The 17,751-nt window shown below is 39.7% G+C and overlaps 1 protein-coding gene across 12 annotated transcripts in view; it reads left to right on the top strand.

The window, feature by feature from the left end:
* LTBP1 (latent transforming growth factor beta binding protein 1) overlaps window positions 1-17,751 on the top strand; it is a 419,515-nt gene that overhangs the window by 360,006 nt on the left and 41,758 nt on the right. For 7 of the 12 annotated variants that reach the window (XM_082356679.1, XM_082356680.1, XM_082356683.1 and 4 more), the window contains 2 exons: window positions 6,123-6,248; window positions 9,620-9,763. In XM_082356679.1, the coding sequence (XP_082212805.1) occupies window positions 6,123-6,248; window positions 9,620-9,763 (270 nt within the window). The remainder of the gene's footprint in view (window positions 1-6,122; window positions 6,249-9,619; window positions 9,764-17,751) is intronic. The other 5 variants (XM_082356681.1, XM_082356686.1, XM_082356685.1 and 2 more) reach the window with 1 other exon arrangement.

Genomic DNA, 17,751 nt, shown 5'->3' with positions numbered 1-17,751 from the left:
TGCTGGACATGGTCCTGGGACTTTCTGTGGGTTACACATCCCTGGTGCTTGATGGGTCTTTCTTTGCAAGGGTCTCCTAGAAAAATAGCATCTTCAGGACCTACAAAACCTCAGATCTTTAGATTTCAGGTATGATGATACTTGATGTCAAGGCCTTGTTGAAGGACAAGAGGAGGTTACTTGATTAAACTGTAAGTCAGTAAGTGGTAAGTCGAGGAGTATGTGTTCTGACTTGCACCTTCGTAGTGGACACACTCCAGTGTACTTGATGGGCTCACAACTGGGTTATCTCTCTTCATCCTCTCAGTTTTATAACCATGGTGGGAGGCAAGAAGATGTGGTGGATACAGCCACAAACTTAGATTCTGAAGATTGTTCCTTCATTAAGCTCTGCTCCTTTGCCAGTTGTACCACTGATTGACTGGGTAACCTTGAGGCAAGTTACTTCTCCTCTCTAGGCCTCAGTCTTCTGATTCTTAAAATGAAGAGATTGAACTGAATAATCTTCAAAGTCCCTTTGAATTAAGATAAACCTTATCATTCATCTAAAAATGCTTTGATGGGGACTTCCCTGGTGGTCCAGTGGTTAAGACTTTGCCTTCCAATGCAGGGGGTGCAGGTTCAATCCCTGGTTGGGGAACTAAGATCCCACATGCCTCACAGCCAAAAAACCAAAACATAAAACAGAAGCAATATTGTAACAAATTCAATAAAGACTTTAAAAATGGTCCACATCCAAAAAATCTTTTTAAAAAAATAAATAAAAATAAAAATGCTTTGATGATAGGAAGGCTTTTTCTTCCCAACCATCCAAGAGCTGTGGGGATTTTCCTATGAGTCATCCATTTTCAAAAATGACACCCCGTTCCCATCATGCACCTCTCTAGAGAGCCCTGGCAGCAGAAGGAAGGCTCGTCAGAGAGCTCCTTCCTTGAATAGATGGATATGTCTTGCTCAGAATAAGGAAAAGGAAAAGCAAGAAAATGAAGGTAGGAGATGTTAAGAAAGTGAGAAAAAGACTTGTTAATTCAAAACAAAACAAAAAACTGAAGAGCGTATCTGAAAAGAAGAAGACCACATCATTTATTTGACAAAATATACCCAAATACCCCTTTTCCCCATGCACATGGACTTTTCTGCATATAACACAGAACATCTAATGGAATCATTGAGGTTTTGTTATGAATTTCATTGTTGAGGTCTTTGAACACAGTTGTAATTTCTTGGTTAGTAAATAAAGTTTACCTGACCCCAGCTCCTTTTAGAAAATCATGTTTCCTCTCCATACTTTCATGTTATTCCATAGTTCACTTTACCTACGTGAGACTCGAAGAACATGGTACAAGGTTGGAGTTCTGCTCTTATATGTAGAATCCCTAATAGCAGTCAGTAGGTTTTGAAAAACTCTTGGTCCACTGAGAAAATGGACTAAGTAAAAAGCATACGGACAAGGAAAATTGATCTACCAAGTAGGACAGTGGTTAAGACCCTCGAAGTGTGGGCCTGTTGGTCATTGACAACATTGCTACTTTAAAAATGAGACCCTGGCAGTTCCGTTCATCCAGGACTATGTTCTATTTCTCTTTCTGACATTTAGATTATCTTGTTATTGGAGAATTCACATCAGTGATCTGCTTTCCTTGGTCTGCGTAACTTTTTCTTGAATTCATTTCCATTGAAATGGTAACATTTATATCTGCCTTGCTTAGTAAAATATAACTAACAAAAACTTGCATGAGAAATCAATTTTTACAGTAGTGTATCAAATTCATCTGGGTTGTCAGCTGAGAGATCTCTGGACAGTTACTCCTGTATCACTTACCTGGTGGACAGTATGACTGGTGATAGACAATATCATGCATGGCTTTTACAGATGCCCAAGCAAAATTCTTTTAGTAATTTAACAGAGTCATCCTTCATTAAGCAAAAAGAAAATCTGTGATATATGAATCATTCAAAATTTAGTTTCATATTCAAAATTCAACTTCAGCAAAAATGGGGTGGCTTTTACTCATCCATTTAATGCAGTTTGCATCTTGATCGGGCTTTTATTCTAGCATAATAATAAACTTTCTTAACATTTAGCTTTATTCTTAGAGTTAATCTTAGTTGTAGCTGTTCTTATAAATCTATTTATAGACAGGACTAACAATGGAAAAAAATCCCTGAGAGCTCATGTCATCAAAAAAAATTCTAATGAAATGATGTTTTTTTTAAATATAGGTCATCAGAGAAGTGAAACAAACATCCTCTTATTAAGCTGTTACTTCACCTCATTGTTGAAACATGAAACTGCTGAAAGTTAGAGTATATCATTTTCATAAAATATTAGTTGTTGAAGAGCTAGTCTCCAGGCATTTTATGTTGTTTTTCCTATTCGTTGAAATCCAAAATATTGCTCATCTAAACTTTCTCTGTTAATCACTATTACAGTAAGTCTGAGACTGCAAGACACCCAGTAATTCATAACCGGCTCAGGATGTGTTCACCTTAAGGTCAGTTATTCAGTCCCTGAGCTGGCAATCATTAATAAGAAATCGTCATCTGTAAGTGCACAGAGTTCATAAAAAGGAAAGCAAGAGGTTTTACTTCAAGAATCTGGACTGAAAAGCCACCAGGTTTCCAGGCGCTGCTTTCCCTTCCTCCTCCTTTGCTGTCCACTGTCCCATTTCCTAGGGAATAAGTTGCTGGTGAGGTTTAGTTGAAGGTTCCCCACCACCAAAAGTAGCCCTGATAAGCACGGTAATGTCCCCAAACACTCTGGGAGCGCAAAGAAGGGTCCCTGAAATCTGCCACACAGGAGGGACCACACAGGAGGTGTCTCTTGGGCTGACCAAGGGCCAGGGAGAGTTTCTGAGCAAAGCGGACAGAGGGGAGAATTTCTAGTGGAGGAAGAGATGGGCACAAAATCAGTGAGAAATTAAAGACTCCAGGGTTCTCAAAGAACTCTAGTGCATATCCTCATAGGACTGGAGCATAAATTAGGAAGGAGGTTGGCTAAGAACCATGGCCAGACATGCAGCCAGATGCCAGATGATGAAGGGGGCTCGGGGCTCTGGGCTCTGCTAAGGAGAGTGGTTGGTATTCTCTAGCCACGAAGAGGTATGGAACATTCAGAGCGAAGGAATGTCCCTGGCAGGTTTGCAGTTTGGTGGAGAATGGATTAGAGGGAGGCAGACAAGACCAGAGATAAACCAATTAGGAGTATGAGGAATATCAGGAAAGATAAGAGGGTATGATTGGGGAGGGATGAGGAGTAGGAGAGAGGGAAGGATTGACACTAAGGTTCATGGCTGGGGTGACGCGTTGGGTTCTCGGGAGAAGGGAATACAGGAGAAACGGTGAGTAAGTTCACTTACTATGAACATGTCCAATAGATATTAGATAAATGGTTCTAAAGGACAGAGGGCCAGCCCTTGAGAGAGACTGGGAGACCATCAGTACGTAAGTGGTAATTAAAGCACTTCTGAGTTTCTTTCCAGTGCTTAAATCCTGTGGTTCAGTGAATAACGGTAATCTCTTCAACAAGTGCCCATTTCAGGAACTCTAAAATTAGCAATGGCCTGTGTGAAGTGACTTGATGACACAGTGCAGTTACCCTTCTCATGGTTGTGATTAGTAAATCAATTGTGATCCCAGCCTGATGCTGACATTGAAAATCCATCAGGGCAGATTTATTGAGTGCCTTTGTGTTAGATGCTGCAAGGGAGATTCATTTTTTTAAGATGTGAAATAATTTCATTGAGTTTTTCCATTGAAGTTGAGGTAAGATGAAGAGGCAAAAAAGGAAGGATAGAGGTGAGAGGGATTGCTCACGAAGGTCAGGAAGTGGGGTTTAGTAGGAAGACAGTGAATGTGGTTTTAGGCTTGGTAAGTTTGAGATGATAATAGAAGATGAAATGATCAAGAATAAGAAGGATCCTGACCAGAGACAAAGTTCTGGGGATTTGTGCCCTGTGAAGTCTGGAGAGTGTGGAAAGGGTGGAGAACAGAGAAGAAGGGGGTGCTGAGGATGAAGCAGATCCCAGGGAGGGCTGAGCCCCGGCAGGCACCACCTTCAGGCTGGAAAAGGGTGACAGTGAGCCAGAGTGGTTAAAGGTAGAACGAGAATAATACTCTGCCTGGGGTCGTGAAAAGGGAGTTCAAGGAGAAGATGTTGACCAGACATAGAGGTCTAGGGTGATGATGATTGACTGGGAAATGATCATTGAACTTAACAATAGGTTGGCCATTGGTGTTTTTTCTCAAAGGGGTTTCGTGGGATAAAGAGTTAGAAAGACAGATCGTAGGTCATTAAGGGAGGAGTAAGAGGAGGAGGAATAATAATTATAATAGTAATAATAATAGGTAACATGTACACTTCCTACATTTCATGCCAGGCAATGTTCTAAGCACTTTATACATGTTATTTTGTAAATTATCATAGTAATTCTAGAAATGTACTAATATTATTGTTATTAGTATTGTTACTGTTTCCTTTTTACTGTTGAAGTATATTAGGAGATAAAAGCAATGCACGTAGATAGTTCTTTTGATATGTTTTGCAATGATAGAAGGAATGGAAAAACACGGTTGGTGACATCATGGTAAAATGAAAGCTTTTCCAAGAGATTTTAACATTTTTGAAGGCAGTGAGAGAAGGAGCCAGGGAAGAATAATCGAAGATGCAGGGAGAAGGATGAGCAGGTGGGGCTATAGGAAGAAGAGACTGGTAGGGATGGAGAAGGGGCCCCGGACACAGTTTTGAGTTGAGAAAATTAAGAAAAGTTTGTAGTCACTCATATTTTACAATTCAGAAGTGAGACAGTCTCTGAAGTTATGCTTGATAGTGTTGGACAATTAGGAAGAGAAGTGAGAGCGCTGCTGAATATCATTGCATGCATCTTCTTTTTCTTCTTGAAAAATTTTTGACTTGGTGTTTAAAATTTTAGAAAGAGAAAACTCAACTTTATTAGTATGAACTCCCCCAAACTAAGTTCTGTCGAGTGCAATTTAACTTGTCATTTTCTTTATCGTTTGTTATCTTATTTCTTTATTTGAACATAAACGTGAAATCCTCTTCACATGTATTTGGATGCCGTAATTGCATTTTCTCTTGATTGTTTCTCCAAAAACTTGTGTTTGGGGCCTGTGTAGTCCAGAGGCAGAGAGGACAGGGAGCCTGGAGGGTGGAATGTGCAGTGTGGCCATAAACAAGGAGAACGGGAGTGATGGGGATGGGAGAATGGAGAGGAAAGTGAGTAGCTGGGAGGGTAAAGAAGAACTGCATCAAAAAGTCCATTTGTAACTTCACAACTGAGACATCACTTTTATGAGAACATTTTTATTAACGGGATAGAAAGCACAGGACTACTATCATCAAGTTTATTATAGAGAACAAAGTGAATTTACAAGTTGGCCACTGGCTAATCAGTTGGAGCAACACTGACATTTAGGACCTGAGTGGCTATAACTTGGTGACAGGAAATTGTTTCTTGTGAATAAAGTCTTTTTTCTAGAATAACTGGGACTGGCTGGCTGCACCACTGAACTTATCAGATCAAATCCTCCCCCTCCCCTCCCCCTCCCCCTCTCCCCCTCTCCCCCTCCCCCCTCCTCCCCCTCCCCCACTCCCCCTACTCCCATCCCCCATTCCCAGCCCCCTTCATGGGAATGCTGTTTAGACTTGACCAAGGTTATCTCTAGGGTTGAATAAACCTTTGCCCAGGCAGGCCAATGCTTTCAGCTCCCAATTCGCCAGTAGAACTATTAGCATTTACGGCAATCAAAACAGGTGACAATACTTTCACATATTTCTGCTGTAGGAATCTCCTCTCCTTGGAAATAAAGAGTTGAAAACATTTAGAAAACACTGACCGTGGCAACTGCAGCAGTCATTTCAGTTTGAAAACATTTCCTGAGGAAAAGTAAATGTTTTCTTTCTCATAGAACCCAGTATTTTGTCTAATGAGATACATTCATCAAAACATTTTATGTATGTGTAAAATGTTTTAGAAGTTCATTCTGTGTAAACATGATCATCTCATACTAATTGGGGTGTGTTGAGCACCTCTGTCTATCCATTAATAGCTGGTGTTTGTCTGTCTATGTTTTGTGTCTCATGGTCAATGTCTTTTTTGCAGATATTGATGAATGTGTAAACAACACTGTTTGTGACAGTCACGGGTTTTGTGACAATACAGCTGGCTCCTTCCGCTGCCTCTGTTATCAGGGCTTTCAGGCCCCACAGGATGGGCAAGGGTGTGTGGGTGAGTTTTTAGATTTTTTTCTCCCGACATGTTTCATATCTCTCTATCGAAAAGAAATCAAAGTCATCAACCACAGGAGAGATGGAAGCAAGACAATTGGGCAGAATTGCATCATAATTTGATCTTGTCGTCCGGTTTGGAGATGTGCAAAAAGATCCTGTGGCTTCTGAAATGGTTAGGGACATTCAGAAATAGAGAAGCATAACTTTGGGTTTAAATGTATATTAAAAAGAGCATCTGTTTAAACTCTTAGCTGGGTATGCGGAACGCTTCAGTCCCTCCTGCACAGGAAATAGAGTCTGGTGTGTGGTGGAGCTTGTCTGTCTTCAAAATGCACCTCCCTTAGGCAAGTGCATTTAAGGAAAAGTGTTGGCAAGAGTTTCTGTTTCCAGGAATGACACCTGTAAAATGATGCTTTGGATTGTGCAAGCATATTTCTTCAATCTGTTCTGGGATTGTCGGAGCTGGAAGGAATCTTGAATATCATCAGATGTCCTAGAATATGGTCCAGCACATGCTCACATAAAAGAAGATACTTTATAGTTCATGTTCTCATCAGCCATGATTTCTTTAAGTGAAATTCATTATGAAACATATGCAATTAGAGCAGTTAAATGGGAAGGAGGGTATTCATTTCGTAACTTCACCGATAACAAGGCTTTTTCTTTATTCTTAATTAAGGAGGAAACCTGTGGTCGTTACGTGGCAGATGACACTTGTCGAGGAGTCAGTAACTTTTTAGTTTGGAAATTTGCAATTAAAGCACCAGTTCATTCCCCATCCAGATTAAACTGGAAAAACAAAATCTAGAAATTGAACAATAAAAGCACTTGAATAGTAACCACCTTTAAGCTAACACTGTCATTAACACTTGTTCCAATTCCTGCTGTAGTCTCCTTTGCACTAAAATACAAGTGGTAAAAACCATCTGCTATTCACTAAATATTTTGACTTAATAGGTTATGTGGTCTGGCCCCCACTTAACCTTCTCAGCCTCACCACCTGCTTCTTCCCCATTTACGTTCCTGCAGCATAAAACTGCTTATGGTTGTTCACGTAACTGGGAAGTTATTAGGCTGTTGTTTGCTCCTTCTGCTGGGAATATCCTCCTGGCCTCCCCTTCCCTGAGCCTAGATCCATCCCACGCGTTCCTAAAGCTGGAAGTTAGATGTCATCTCCTCCCAGATATCATCCCTGCTCCACTTCTCACTCCAACTGAGCTGTGATCCCTCCTCCTGCTTCTGGAAAACCTTGAACAAATTCTATTATAGTACTTACAACCTTTGTTGCAATAATTTAATCATGTATGTACTGCCTGCAGCTGCCTTTTCCAAGGCAATACGCTCCGTGTGATTGAGAATTTTGTGTGTCTCTCTCTCCTTGCTGGGCCTAATGTTTGGCCTGTTGTAGGTGCTCAGTAAATGTTAACTGTTACCTAATGAGGTATCAGATGTCAAACCACTGACACCACATAGCTCCTGGGCTCCTGGTTAATGTTGATTTCTAACCAGTCAGAGGAGCACACCGAACCCATGTTGATGCTTCATTTTGACCCATAAAATACCACCCTAATAGAAGGAATATTTATTATGTTAATGAACCCAACAAATATCGTTATATTTGTCTGTTTCTTCTCTCTTTGAAAAATATTAACTGAACACCTCTTATATGTACCTCACCACTCTGGGTGTTCTGTAGAGTTTAAGAGATGAATCAGCCCTCTGGGACCAGCCTTTGGCCACACTTTTCCCTCTGCTTGGACCCTGGCTGCCCACCCTTCTTATCTACGCATCCTTCAGGTAGAGCTTGGCTCCTATATCACTTCCCTAAACCACCCCTGCACTTAAGGTCCACTGTTCCATGCTGTCATCGTGCTCTGTACTTTTCATTCCTAGCACTTCTCCTGGCCTGTATGATTATCTGATTAATTTCCCTGACTTGACAGGAAGCTCCCTGAAGGCAGGCGTTGGGCCTGCCTGACTCATTATTGTCTCCCCAGTCTGACCCATAGAAGTAAACTATAAAATATTTTTTGATTGAATGTACAGTCTGGTAGGAGAGATTTCAATAGCCTTGGAAATATTACAAGTTAGAAAGTAGAAAATTCCATTTGACAGTTACCTAAAATTGATAAATGCAAACTGGCAAATTTCTAAAGTCAATTTTTCTGGTCTAAATTATGACTGTCCAGGTTGATTAAATATACCAACTGTCTGCTTTACTTTGTCATAATATCTTTACATAAGCAAAACTCAGCTCATTGGATTTATATCTGTTTATATACAAAGTGAAATGGAAAACCGAGGTAATTATCCAAATAAGTCAAGCGACATAAACTTTTTGTCCAATTAACTGGGAATAGCAGGTGAAAATAGTATTTTTTTTCCTGAATGATTTGGATAATTGCTCAAATTTTTAACTTTGTATAAACCATCTCAGAGTGTGCTCATGAAAACTGATGTTTGTACATGTTTAATCATGTTTAATGCATAAAATACATGAGCATTTCAGATGCCAAGTCAGGTACTTTGTTTAACTGGACACTCATTAATAAAATTTCTTCAGAGGAGAATGGGTAAAAAGTAGTATTGGGCAAGGGCAAACATAAAATTAGCCTTTCTTTATGGCTATGTACTTAAATAAAATGGACTTATCTGTGAGTTTTTAGTGTTTTAATTAAGTATATTTAAGTACAAAAGAAAAATATCTGGCAAAATAGAAATTACACTGTGGAACACCAACAGAATTTTTAAAGGCATCGTGAAATCACTGAGGAGTTACTGGACCAGTTTGTTTCCCATGAATGATTAATGTAGCCCAGTGACTACTTACAGGGGTTGTTCCTTCATTTCTCAAAGGGATACACAACCTGAATTCTGGTTGTTAAGTTATGGACATTTTGGCTGCTAGGAAACTATAGTTTTAGACATTTGAGTAGATTTAAAACAATTTCTAAAAATGCACTTAAAGAATTCTGCAGTTTCTGAAGTGCCAGTGCTGCTAATTTTCCTTGAATTAAGAACTGAGAGAGAAGTGTCGTATTATTTAAGACCTCATTATGTCAAAAAGTCAGGGAAGAGAAAATTAAACAAAGTGTACATACGATGCTTGCAGTACAATTCTGAGTTGTTCCTTAAAGCCAGGATCAGAGTTTGGAAACTTTGCTTTGTGTTTTCACGGTCCTTTCACACAAACCAAAGCTTTCAGCCCTGCCTCTGGGAGCCCCTTCCCCCAAATAGCTGAAGGGTTTGATTGCTCCCAGGGGGTCACCTTGTTTCCAGCAGACACCACTAGTCTTGGCACAGCTGGTAAAACAAAGAGCTGTCAGGAGTGAGGAACACGTCTGACTTGATCTGTGCTCCCTTTTCCAGATGTGAACGAATGTGAGCTGCTCAGTGGCGTGTGTGGTGAAGCCTTCTGTGAAAATGTAGAAGGGTCCTTCCTGTGTGTGTGCGTTGATGAAAACCAGGAGTACAGCCCGATGACTGGGCAGTGCCGCTCCCGGGCCTCGGCAGGTAAGTGACACTGTGTCGGGACGGAGGGCTTCTCTCAGGGACCTGTACCTACACAGGTTTGGGCCAAACACTCTGGGAGTGAGGAAGAAATAACCAAATATTTTGGCGCCATGCTGTTTCTGGAAGCTTCCATGCTCTTTCCGAGCCTGCCTTATCAGTGGAGTTAGGATGTGGGTGACGACTGTTGGAGCTACATAGCCTCTAATGTGCTTTCCAAGCCGGAGACACCATGGGTAGGGTGAAGGATCCAAAATGATGAGCACATTGGCTGGGAATTGCCTAAAACTCAGAGCCGTCAGCCCAGGCTTTAATATGGCAACATCTCATTAAGTTGCATAACTGCTTCTTTCTTGGCCCTTGGAGAAACGTTTTTTGACACTTCTCTAAATTGAAAGCAACATAAAGGCCCCTCAGGATCTACAAAGACTTCCTTCCACTTGGAATTCTTAAGGTGTGTTTTGGGTTTTTTTCCCCCCAGAATTTGGCCTAGAGAGTGGCTGTGATTGTGTTTGTTTAAAATTTGATTGAGGCTGTGTCATCATGGCACATAATGAAGTGGAGAGCTGATGCTTTTCCAGATAAATCATCGACTTCCAGATCACCGGTTTAGTTTATGCCATGTGGCTAAAGCATGGTTGTATTTTGAGGGAAGCAGGAGACTAAATGGTCCTTTGAGACCCAAATAAAATGAAACAGAGACTGTGTTACTATCTTGCTCAATCCCGGTTGATTTTATCTATGCTTCTAAGAAAGCTTTCGCTCTTCCTCAATAGGGTACACCTGTTCTGTGTGAGATAATTATCTTTGCAAGCAATAGGGAATAAAATATAACAATATTTTCATCCACACACATTTTCTTCTCAATGATTAAATATAGAAAGGTGATGGGTGCAGAATTAAATGTACGGGCAGTAATTCAAAAACACTATGACGGGAAAGAGAGTGTTTCTGGAGGGAAGGGTTGCTCTTCCTTCAGTGACCACCCCTGCAACTCATGAGCCATAAAGAAAAGACTTTTCATTTTAGCTCTACTTGTAATGGAAAAAAACACACCAAAAATCAAAAACCTGGCTGGTCAATAACAGGACTGGTGAAGTAACTGCCTTTTTCTTATTTGTCTTTGGTTCTATAGAGTAGCACCTTCCCCATAGTATTATTTTGACTGGAATAATTCACATATAATATTGTATAGTCATTAAGTCATCTATATGAAGGTTAGGTAGTCATGATAGATGCATGTTGTACAATGTCAAGTGAAAAAAAAGATACTCCAGTGATCACTATCTGTGGAGGGAGGGAAGGAAGGAAGACGTAAAAAGATAATTATTAGAATTAATGGAAATTTTAGGTTTTTCCTTTATTTTCCAAACTTTTTCTAATGCTTTAAACTGGAATGACCAGGGTTCTGGTCTGCTGTTTTGTGGCTATGTAAGCTTGAGCATATCATTCAACATCTATGAGTTTCAATTTTCTCACCTATAAAAGAAAGGTTATATTTACCGCACAGAGTTTTATGCTTTTTTTAAAATTATATACGTAAAAGCCATTTGTTAATAACTAAGTACTATATGAAGTATTAAAATGAATTATTAAAATCCAAACACATAAGGGTTATCTATTTCTCTTCCTTTTGTGATCTCTTCTGAGATGGTGGGTTTTTTAAACTATGAGTACAGTTTTGCTGGAATGTTTTAGTAATGTCAAGAAGTGGTTTGTTCAGTTCACATAGCTTCAATTAAGGTACATGTCTGGGATCCTAAAGTTTGCTCATGTCTTTTTTAGAGATTAATAATGCTTTAATAGGATCATGAGCCCATCTGAACCAGTTTTGATGAACTGGATTAGCTCACTGTAAACTACTTCTTAAAACTTTACAGCGACTCTTTTTGTAAGCCTTGTTCCTCGTCTCCTATTTTTTAAGTTCTTCTGTAACCAAGTCCTTAACACCTGCTTTACGTTTTTGCTCTCTTTATCTCCTTGCTCTCTCATTGACTCTTTCTGGAAAGTTCTTCCAGTCAGAGTTCACTAAGTACTCTCCTGCTTTTGCAAAGACCAGCATTTTGAATACTCAGCTTCGTAAAGCTTGTCTGCCAGTGAATACATAGTTTCTCTTTCCACTTAACATTATATCTGATCCTTTAATAGTTTCTTGCTTATTTTCCCCATAGTTCTCTGGCTTCTGCCAAATATTGTACATACTCAGTTGTTTTATTGGTCCATGTCAGTATAATCTGCCTTAGTAACTGGATAAGCTTATTAATTTGTATAGTTCCTGGCAATTCTGACTTCTACCATACCTCAATTTGTAGGGTTCTTGGCAAATTCGAACTGATTGTATGGAGTCTTAAGATGGTCTATGATAACATCTTCATTTTAGCAATTCTCTATCCTGAGAGATAGATCAGCTATAAACTGCAGCAGGAGTTTCCCTCCCTGACTTCATCAGACTTCATCATAGCTCATTTGTTTGAAAAAGGTGATTACAACTGGAAATCATAAAAAAAGATAATACATCTTTTAAATATTTAAGTTTTAACTTAAAGCACGTAATGTACATTTATTCCCCAGTCTCCGAAGAAGAGCCGAGGTCTGTCGAGTAGAAATCCATTTGCATTCTGTATGGGCTTGTCTTGCATAAACCACATCTATTATGCATTATCTGCACCGCCCACTTTAAAGGGAGTAAGAATTTAAAGGCCTTTGCTGAGTAAATAAGTGCAAAGTCACTTTAGGTTTTCATATTTTTTTTTCAATTTTCTGCAGTTGTCTTATCCATTCCTAGTTTGATAACCTTTTTTATTTCTTTTTTACTTTTTTTAACCTTTTAACCTTAGTCTTTCTAAAGGTTTAACTTGTTCTAGAAACAACTCTTCTACTCATTCATATTTGATTGGTTTATATACTATTTAATTATGTAATTACAATAATCAATACATTGGCACAGTGTTTGAGAATGAACATAGCTGAGTCTCGGTTGGCATACCGCTCAACACGTCAGTACAGAAGTACGCTGACCCACCTGAGAACAGCCAGCTGGCTGTGAGCCTTCCACCTGCTTGTGGGCATTAGCCAGGATGTTTTTCAGAGGACAGGAGAACATTAGTTCATCTAACAAGGTGGTTAAGTGGAGGCTAGTTAAAAGTTTGTATCATACTCCAGTCAAAGAATCTGCTGTTATACAGAACAAAACATTTTGTACCAAATTTAAGTTAAAGTTTTTATCAAGATAGGATTCAAATTAATTTCATTATATACATGATAGATTAACAGCTTAGATCTCATCCCTCCTGGAAGGTAATTAGGAAAAGAAAGATACATTTGCTCTCTAGGCTGTAATATTTTTCCTCAGCTTTAAAATTTCCCCAGGGCAACAGACATTGCAACAAGGAGCAGTACCATCCTCATCTGAAGTGGTATCTCACTGAGGACGGAACCGGGGCTGGATGTCAGCAAGGCAGATTTCAGATCAGTATGCAGAAGAACTTTCCAATAGCTTGAGAGAGTCAGCAGATAACTGTCTCATGAAATCGTGGGTGTTTCCTTAGAGGTGTCCGATAACAGGTGAGATACTCACTGGCTGGCAGAAGGGCTCCTACTTCCAGCATGACATTGTCCCAGGTGACCTTGAAGGTACTTTTGAACTTTAATGTCCTAGGATTTTTATTTCGAAAATATTGTGTATTTGTAATGGATCTATACCATAACCTGGAAGGTTATTACAAAGGTTATACCATAACCTTTGTAATGGATCTATACCATGACCTTGAAGGTACTTTTGAACTTTAATGTCCTAGGATTTTTATTTCTAAAATACTTCTTGGCTCCCACCTAATTTTTTAGGTCTGGTCTAATGTTTTCATTGCCTGGGCCTTTGGCCACTAATTTACATTGCTATACATTGTGTAAAAGCACCTGAAACAGAAATAACTAAAAAATGTCCATATCAGACCACTCATCACCTGTAAGAGGGTATGGCTATGAAATATAGCCTGATGCTTTTATTTCCTCAGTGCCTGTGATAATTACTCAATAAAAACTTTATGTCCTTGGGCACTCTAAGGGAAGCAGTAAATATTTAGTGTTGACAACTGCAGCCTTCAAGCCTTACACACAAAATGCTGTTCTCTGTCTTGATTGGTGCACAGAGGAGACTCTGTGGTGGGAACTGAATTTTATTTTTAAAACAGAAGGTATAATGAAAGGAACACAAAGATATATATTATAATTAATGCAGGTGTGCCTTGCTTTAAGAAAACAAAGTAAACAAGATGAGAAATTATAAAACATGTGAATCAGGCTGATTATTTGCATTGTGTAATAATTGTTCTTCACTTTAAGACAAGCAAATAAACAGGATCAGAAATTAAAGATCCATAAATAAACAAGATCAGAAATTAAAGATTATTTGTATTATAAAATAATTGTTCTTTACACAGTTCATGATAGGGTTTCCTTAAATATCAGTTTTCTCTAATATATTTGAGAGCTTATTCTCACATCGCAAGCTAAGTCCTAGACTTCTACGTCTAGAAAGCACCCTAGTGTTTTTCCAGCCCAGCAACTTTATTTCCAGGTAAGGAAGCCGAGGCCCAGAGAGAAGTTCTAAATGTTATACGCAGGACCATATTGCTAACAACTGGCAGAATTGGCCCAGGAACCCGACTCCAGGGTCTTTCCCCTTAATTCTACTTCTCAAGGCTGAGGACCCCATGATAGCACATTCTTTTAAAAATTGGCTTCCTTTTCACTTTATTTCTTTGTTTTGTTCTCGTTATTGAAACAATGCATATTCTTAGAAAATTGCCAAATACAAAAATATATCAAAAAAGAAAATCGCCTGCTGTGTTACCGTCCAGGGATAATCTCTGTGACCATGTTGACCTCCAGATTCTTTCAAGGGGCATCCCTACCTCCACTGAACTGTCTCCCAGTTGATCCTCAAGGCACTGAGATCGGGCCCTCAGACCCTTCATCTGGGTGAAACTCTTTCCTCTTGTGACAGTAGTTTCTCATCTTACCTCCCCCTTTCCTTTTTATTGATTTCAGGACATTACTCTTCCCTGTGTCCTCCTACCTCTTGCACTGGTCTTCTTCTGTCTCATTCTTGACTCTTTCGCCATTCCTTAAATAATAACGTCCCAGAGAGTTGCATGGTTAGCCCTCTTTTTTACTCTGTATTCTTCTCCTGGGATATTTTATCCTCTTCTCCAAGTCAACTTACTTGGAGTATTACTTACTTGGTGTGGATGACCAAGTGAATATCTATGCCTCTCCACCTCTCTCTTGAGTGCCACACTCCTATTTCCAGCTGCCTATTACTGGACCTTCCTCCCAGGGTGTCTTGGAAGCATCTCTGCCTAAAATTATCCAAAAGCAAATTAATTACCATTCCCTCTCCAACCTGTTACTCTCCCTGTGTACACTCATTAATTGCCAAACATGCATACTGTAGATCCTGAAGTCATACTTCATTTTTCTCTCCATCCATCCAAGCCATCATAACATTCTGCTATCTCTACCTCAACAGTATCCTTCAAATCTCTCTGCTCCTCTGCTACCACTGCCCTGGGCCAGTCCTTCAGCCTATCTTCCCTGGACTGTGGCACTTGCCTCCTGACTTCTCTCCCTGCCTCTCCCATCAGTTCCTGTTCCACATTGCTGCCAATTCACGTTTTTGAAACATACATCTGGTTTTAAACCCTTAAAACTTTCAGCTGCTTATTCCTGCCTCCAGCATGAAGTCCAAATCCATCAGCAGGGTAACAGGACCCTTATGCTCAGTCATTCATTCCTCCTTGTATCGTCTGTCACCCAGCTCACTGCTAGGCATCGTGCCTGACCTACAGCAGACACTGTAGCCTATTGAGTAATAGGCTTCTCCGCATTCGAGAATGTGTTCCTTCTCTATCCCATCATCTCATTCCCAGCTCGTTCTGCAGAGTAAGAATTATTCATTTTATCAAAGATATCATGGACCACACTTAATTGATCTATTCACACTTCTAGGTAGAGGGGACAGTACCCCTATGTGCTTTGGTTAAATTACAAGTAGAGCAAAAAAAAAAAAAAAAACAAAAGAGCAGGTCCCTGCTATCAGGGGACACTGTGCAAATCATCCTCGTGGTTCTGACAACTGAACCTAAACAGCGTGCTTGTTCTCTGTTCCTGGAGAGGTCCACTACAGGTTTTGTGTATGTACATGTTTTTTTAAAGGCATGAGACCACATATAATATCACTCAACCGTTATATTTGGCACAGTGGGGTTTTTTTTTTTTATGTGTTTAGGTAACCTGTAAAATAAATTAACTTTGGGAGAATTTTTTAAAAATAATTTCTGATTGGAAAAAAAAGACCTTTGGTAGGAAAAAAATTAAAGACAGTGAAAACACAGTATTTAGAATGCAAACATTGTAAAATGCCATAAAACTCCTGAGGTCTTATTGTGTATTTGTAATGGATCTATACCATAAATGTAGCTAAGGCTGAGGAAAATATGCTCATTTGTAATTAAAAAAAAAAAAAAAAAGGGGGTCAGGTTTCTTCTCACCTTCAAAAACAAGAGTGAGAAGAGTTTACTACCAAATGATGCTTTTATTTTCATGAAGTTTTATGCTTGCTGTGTATAGTATCTAAAATGAGTTTTTAATAAAGAGGTGTTGATATTTGAATGAACTGACATATCAGTTGAGTAAACCATGTACATAAACCATTTTATCCTCTTAATACAAGAGACACCCACACTGTTGCATTAGAAATGCATTTTGTATCCTAGAATTCACTACCAATAAAGCCTGTTTGTACAGTTCCTTTTAAACGTTTCCAGATATTTTACATGTCGCTGCAGATGTGGCTTTATTCTTGAGGTCGTCCTCACAGGGCCTCGCCATGCACGTGTGCCGGTGTTGTGATGGCTCTCATGCTGCTGTGACGTCATCTCCTTTCCGTCTGTGCTGCCTGTTGCACCTCGTCCCAGTGTGCGTCTCCCACTTTTCTTTCTCCGGGGCGCTTTATTCTGCCTTCAGGAGTCTCTTCTTTCACCTAGATCTGCCCGCTTTTCTTCTGACTTCTCCAGTTTCTAATAATATTTCCATCATTGAGACTTTCACTTCTCACCCTCTCCCCAGCCTGTTCCTATCCCAGGCTCCTTCCTCCCAGTGCCTTCTAACTTCTTCACCAGAAAAAGCAAAACCCAAAATATCCTCCATTCCTCCTGGCAAGGATGAGGCGACTCTCTTCCAATAGAGACTGGCATTGTCCTCTGCCTCAGCACCTAAGTCACAAACACACCTATCACTTGTTCACATGTTAATGCATCCCTGCCCCGTTCTCTTGTTCTCAAAATCAGTTCTGTGACTCCTTCCACAGACCACTTCTCCCCTTGCCCGCTCTACCCACACAGACCTAAGGATAGTTGTACTTTTTACTCCTCCTCACCTCTGTCACACCTTACTTTCTAGCCAATTTTTTTTTAAAGTTTATTTTTCAAGAACTTGACTCAAAATATCAGCTCCTCCAGGCAGCCTTCCAGGATTGCCTTGCCCCCTGACCCTTTACAGTGTGGCTTACACACCCAACTTGCTTTCCTTGCACTGTCATGCCTGACTACCTGATTGACGTCTTTAAGGATAGGCACTGTGTGAAAGAATCTGCTTTGAAAGTATTTTCGCTCTTGTACTTCACTTTCTAAACTTTATTTTGACTTCTTCCACGTCTTTTACTATCTGAAGTTACTGCCTTTCTACGATCTTCCTTTTTATCTGCATCCCTTCATGTTCAGTCCATTCCTATTGTCAGTGCTTATTTTCTGAAACTCACCAATGGCTTTCTTTTAAATTCCACTTAAAACACACACACACTTCTCATCTTCCAAGTCTTTGAATGAGAAAACTAGGGGAAAAAATGAATTTCCAAGTTCTCTTTTACTCCCTTTGGATTATTACACTGGAATGCTTTTTCTCATAAAAGTATGAGTTGGTATAAAACATTA

This window comes from Balaenoptera borealis (genome assembly GCF_965194805.1).
Source record: "Balaenoptera borealis genome assembly, chromosome: 15".
Lineage (NCBI taxonomy): Eukaryota > Metazoa > Chordata > Mammalia > Artiodactyla > Balaenopteridae > Balaenoptera > Balaenoptera borealis.
Note: the sequence above shows the minus strand (reverse complement) of the source record. Positions and strands in the feature narration are given on the sequence as shown.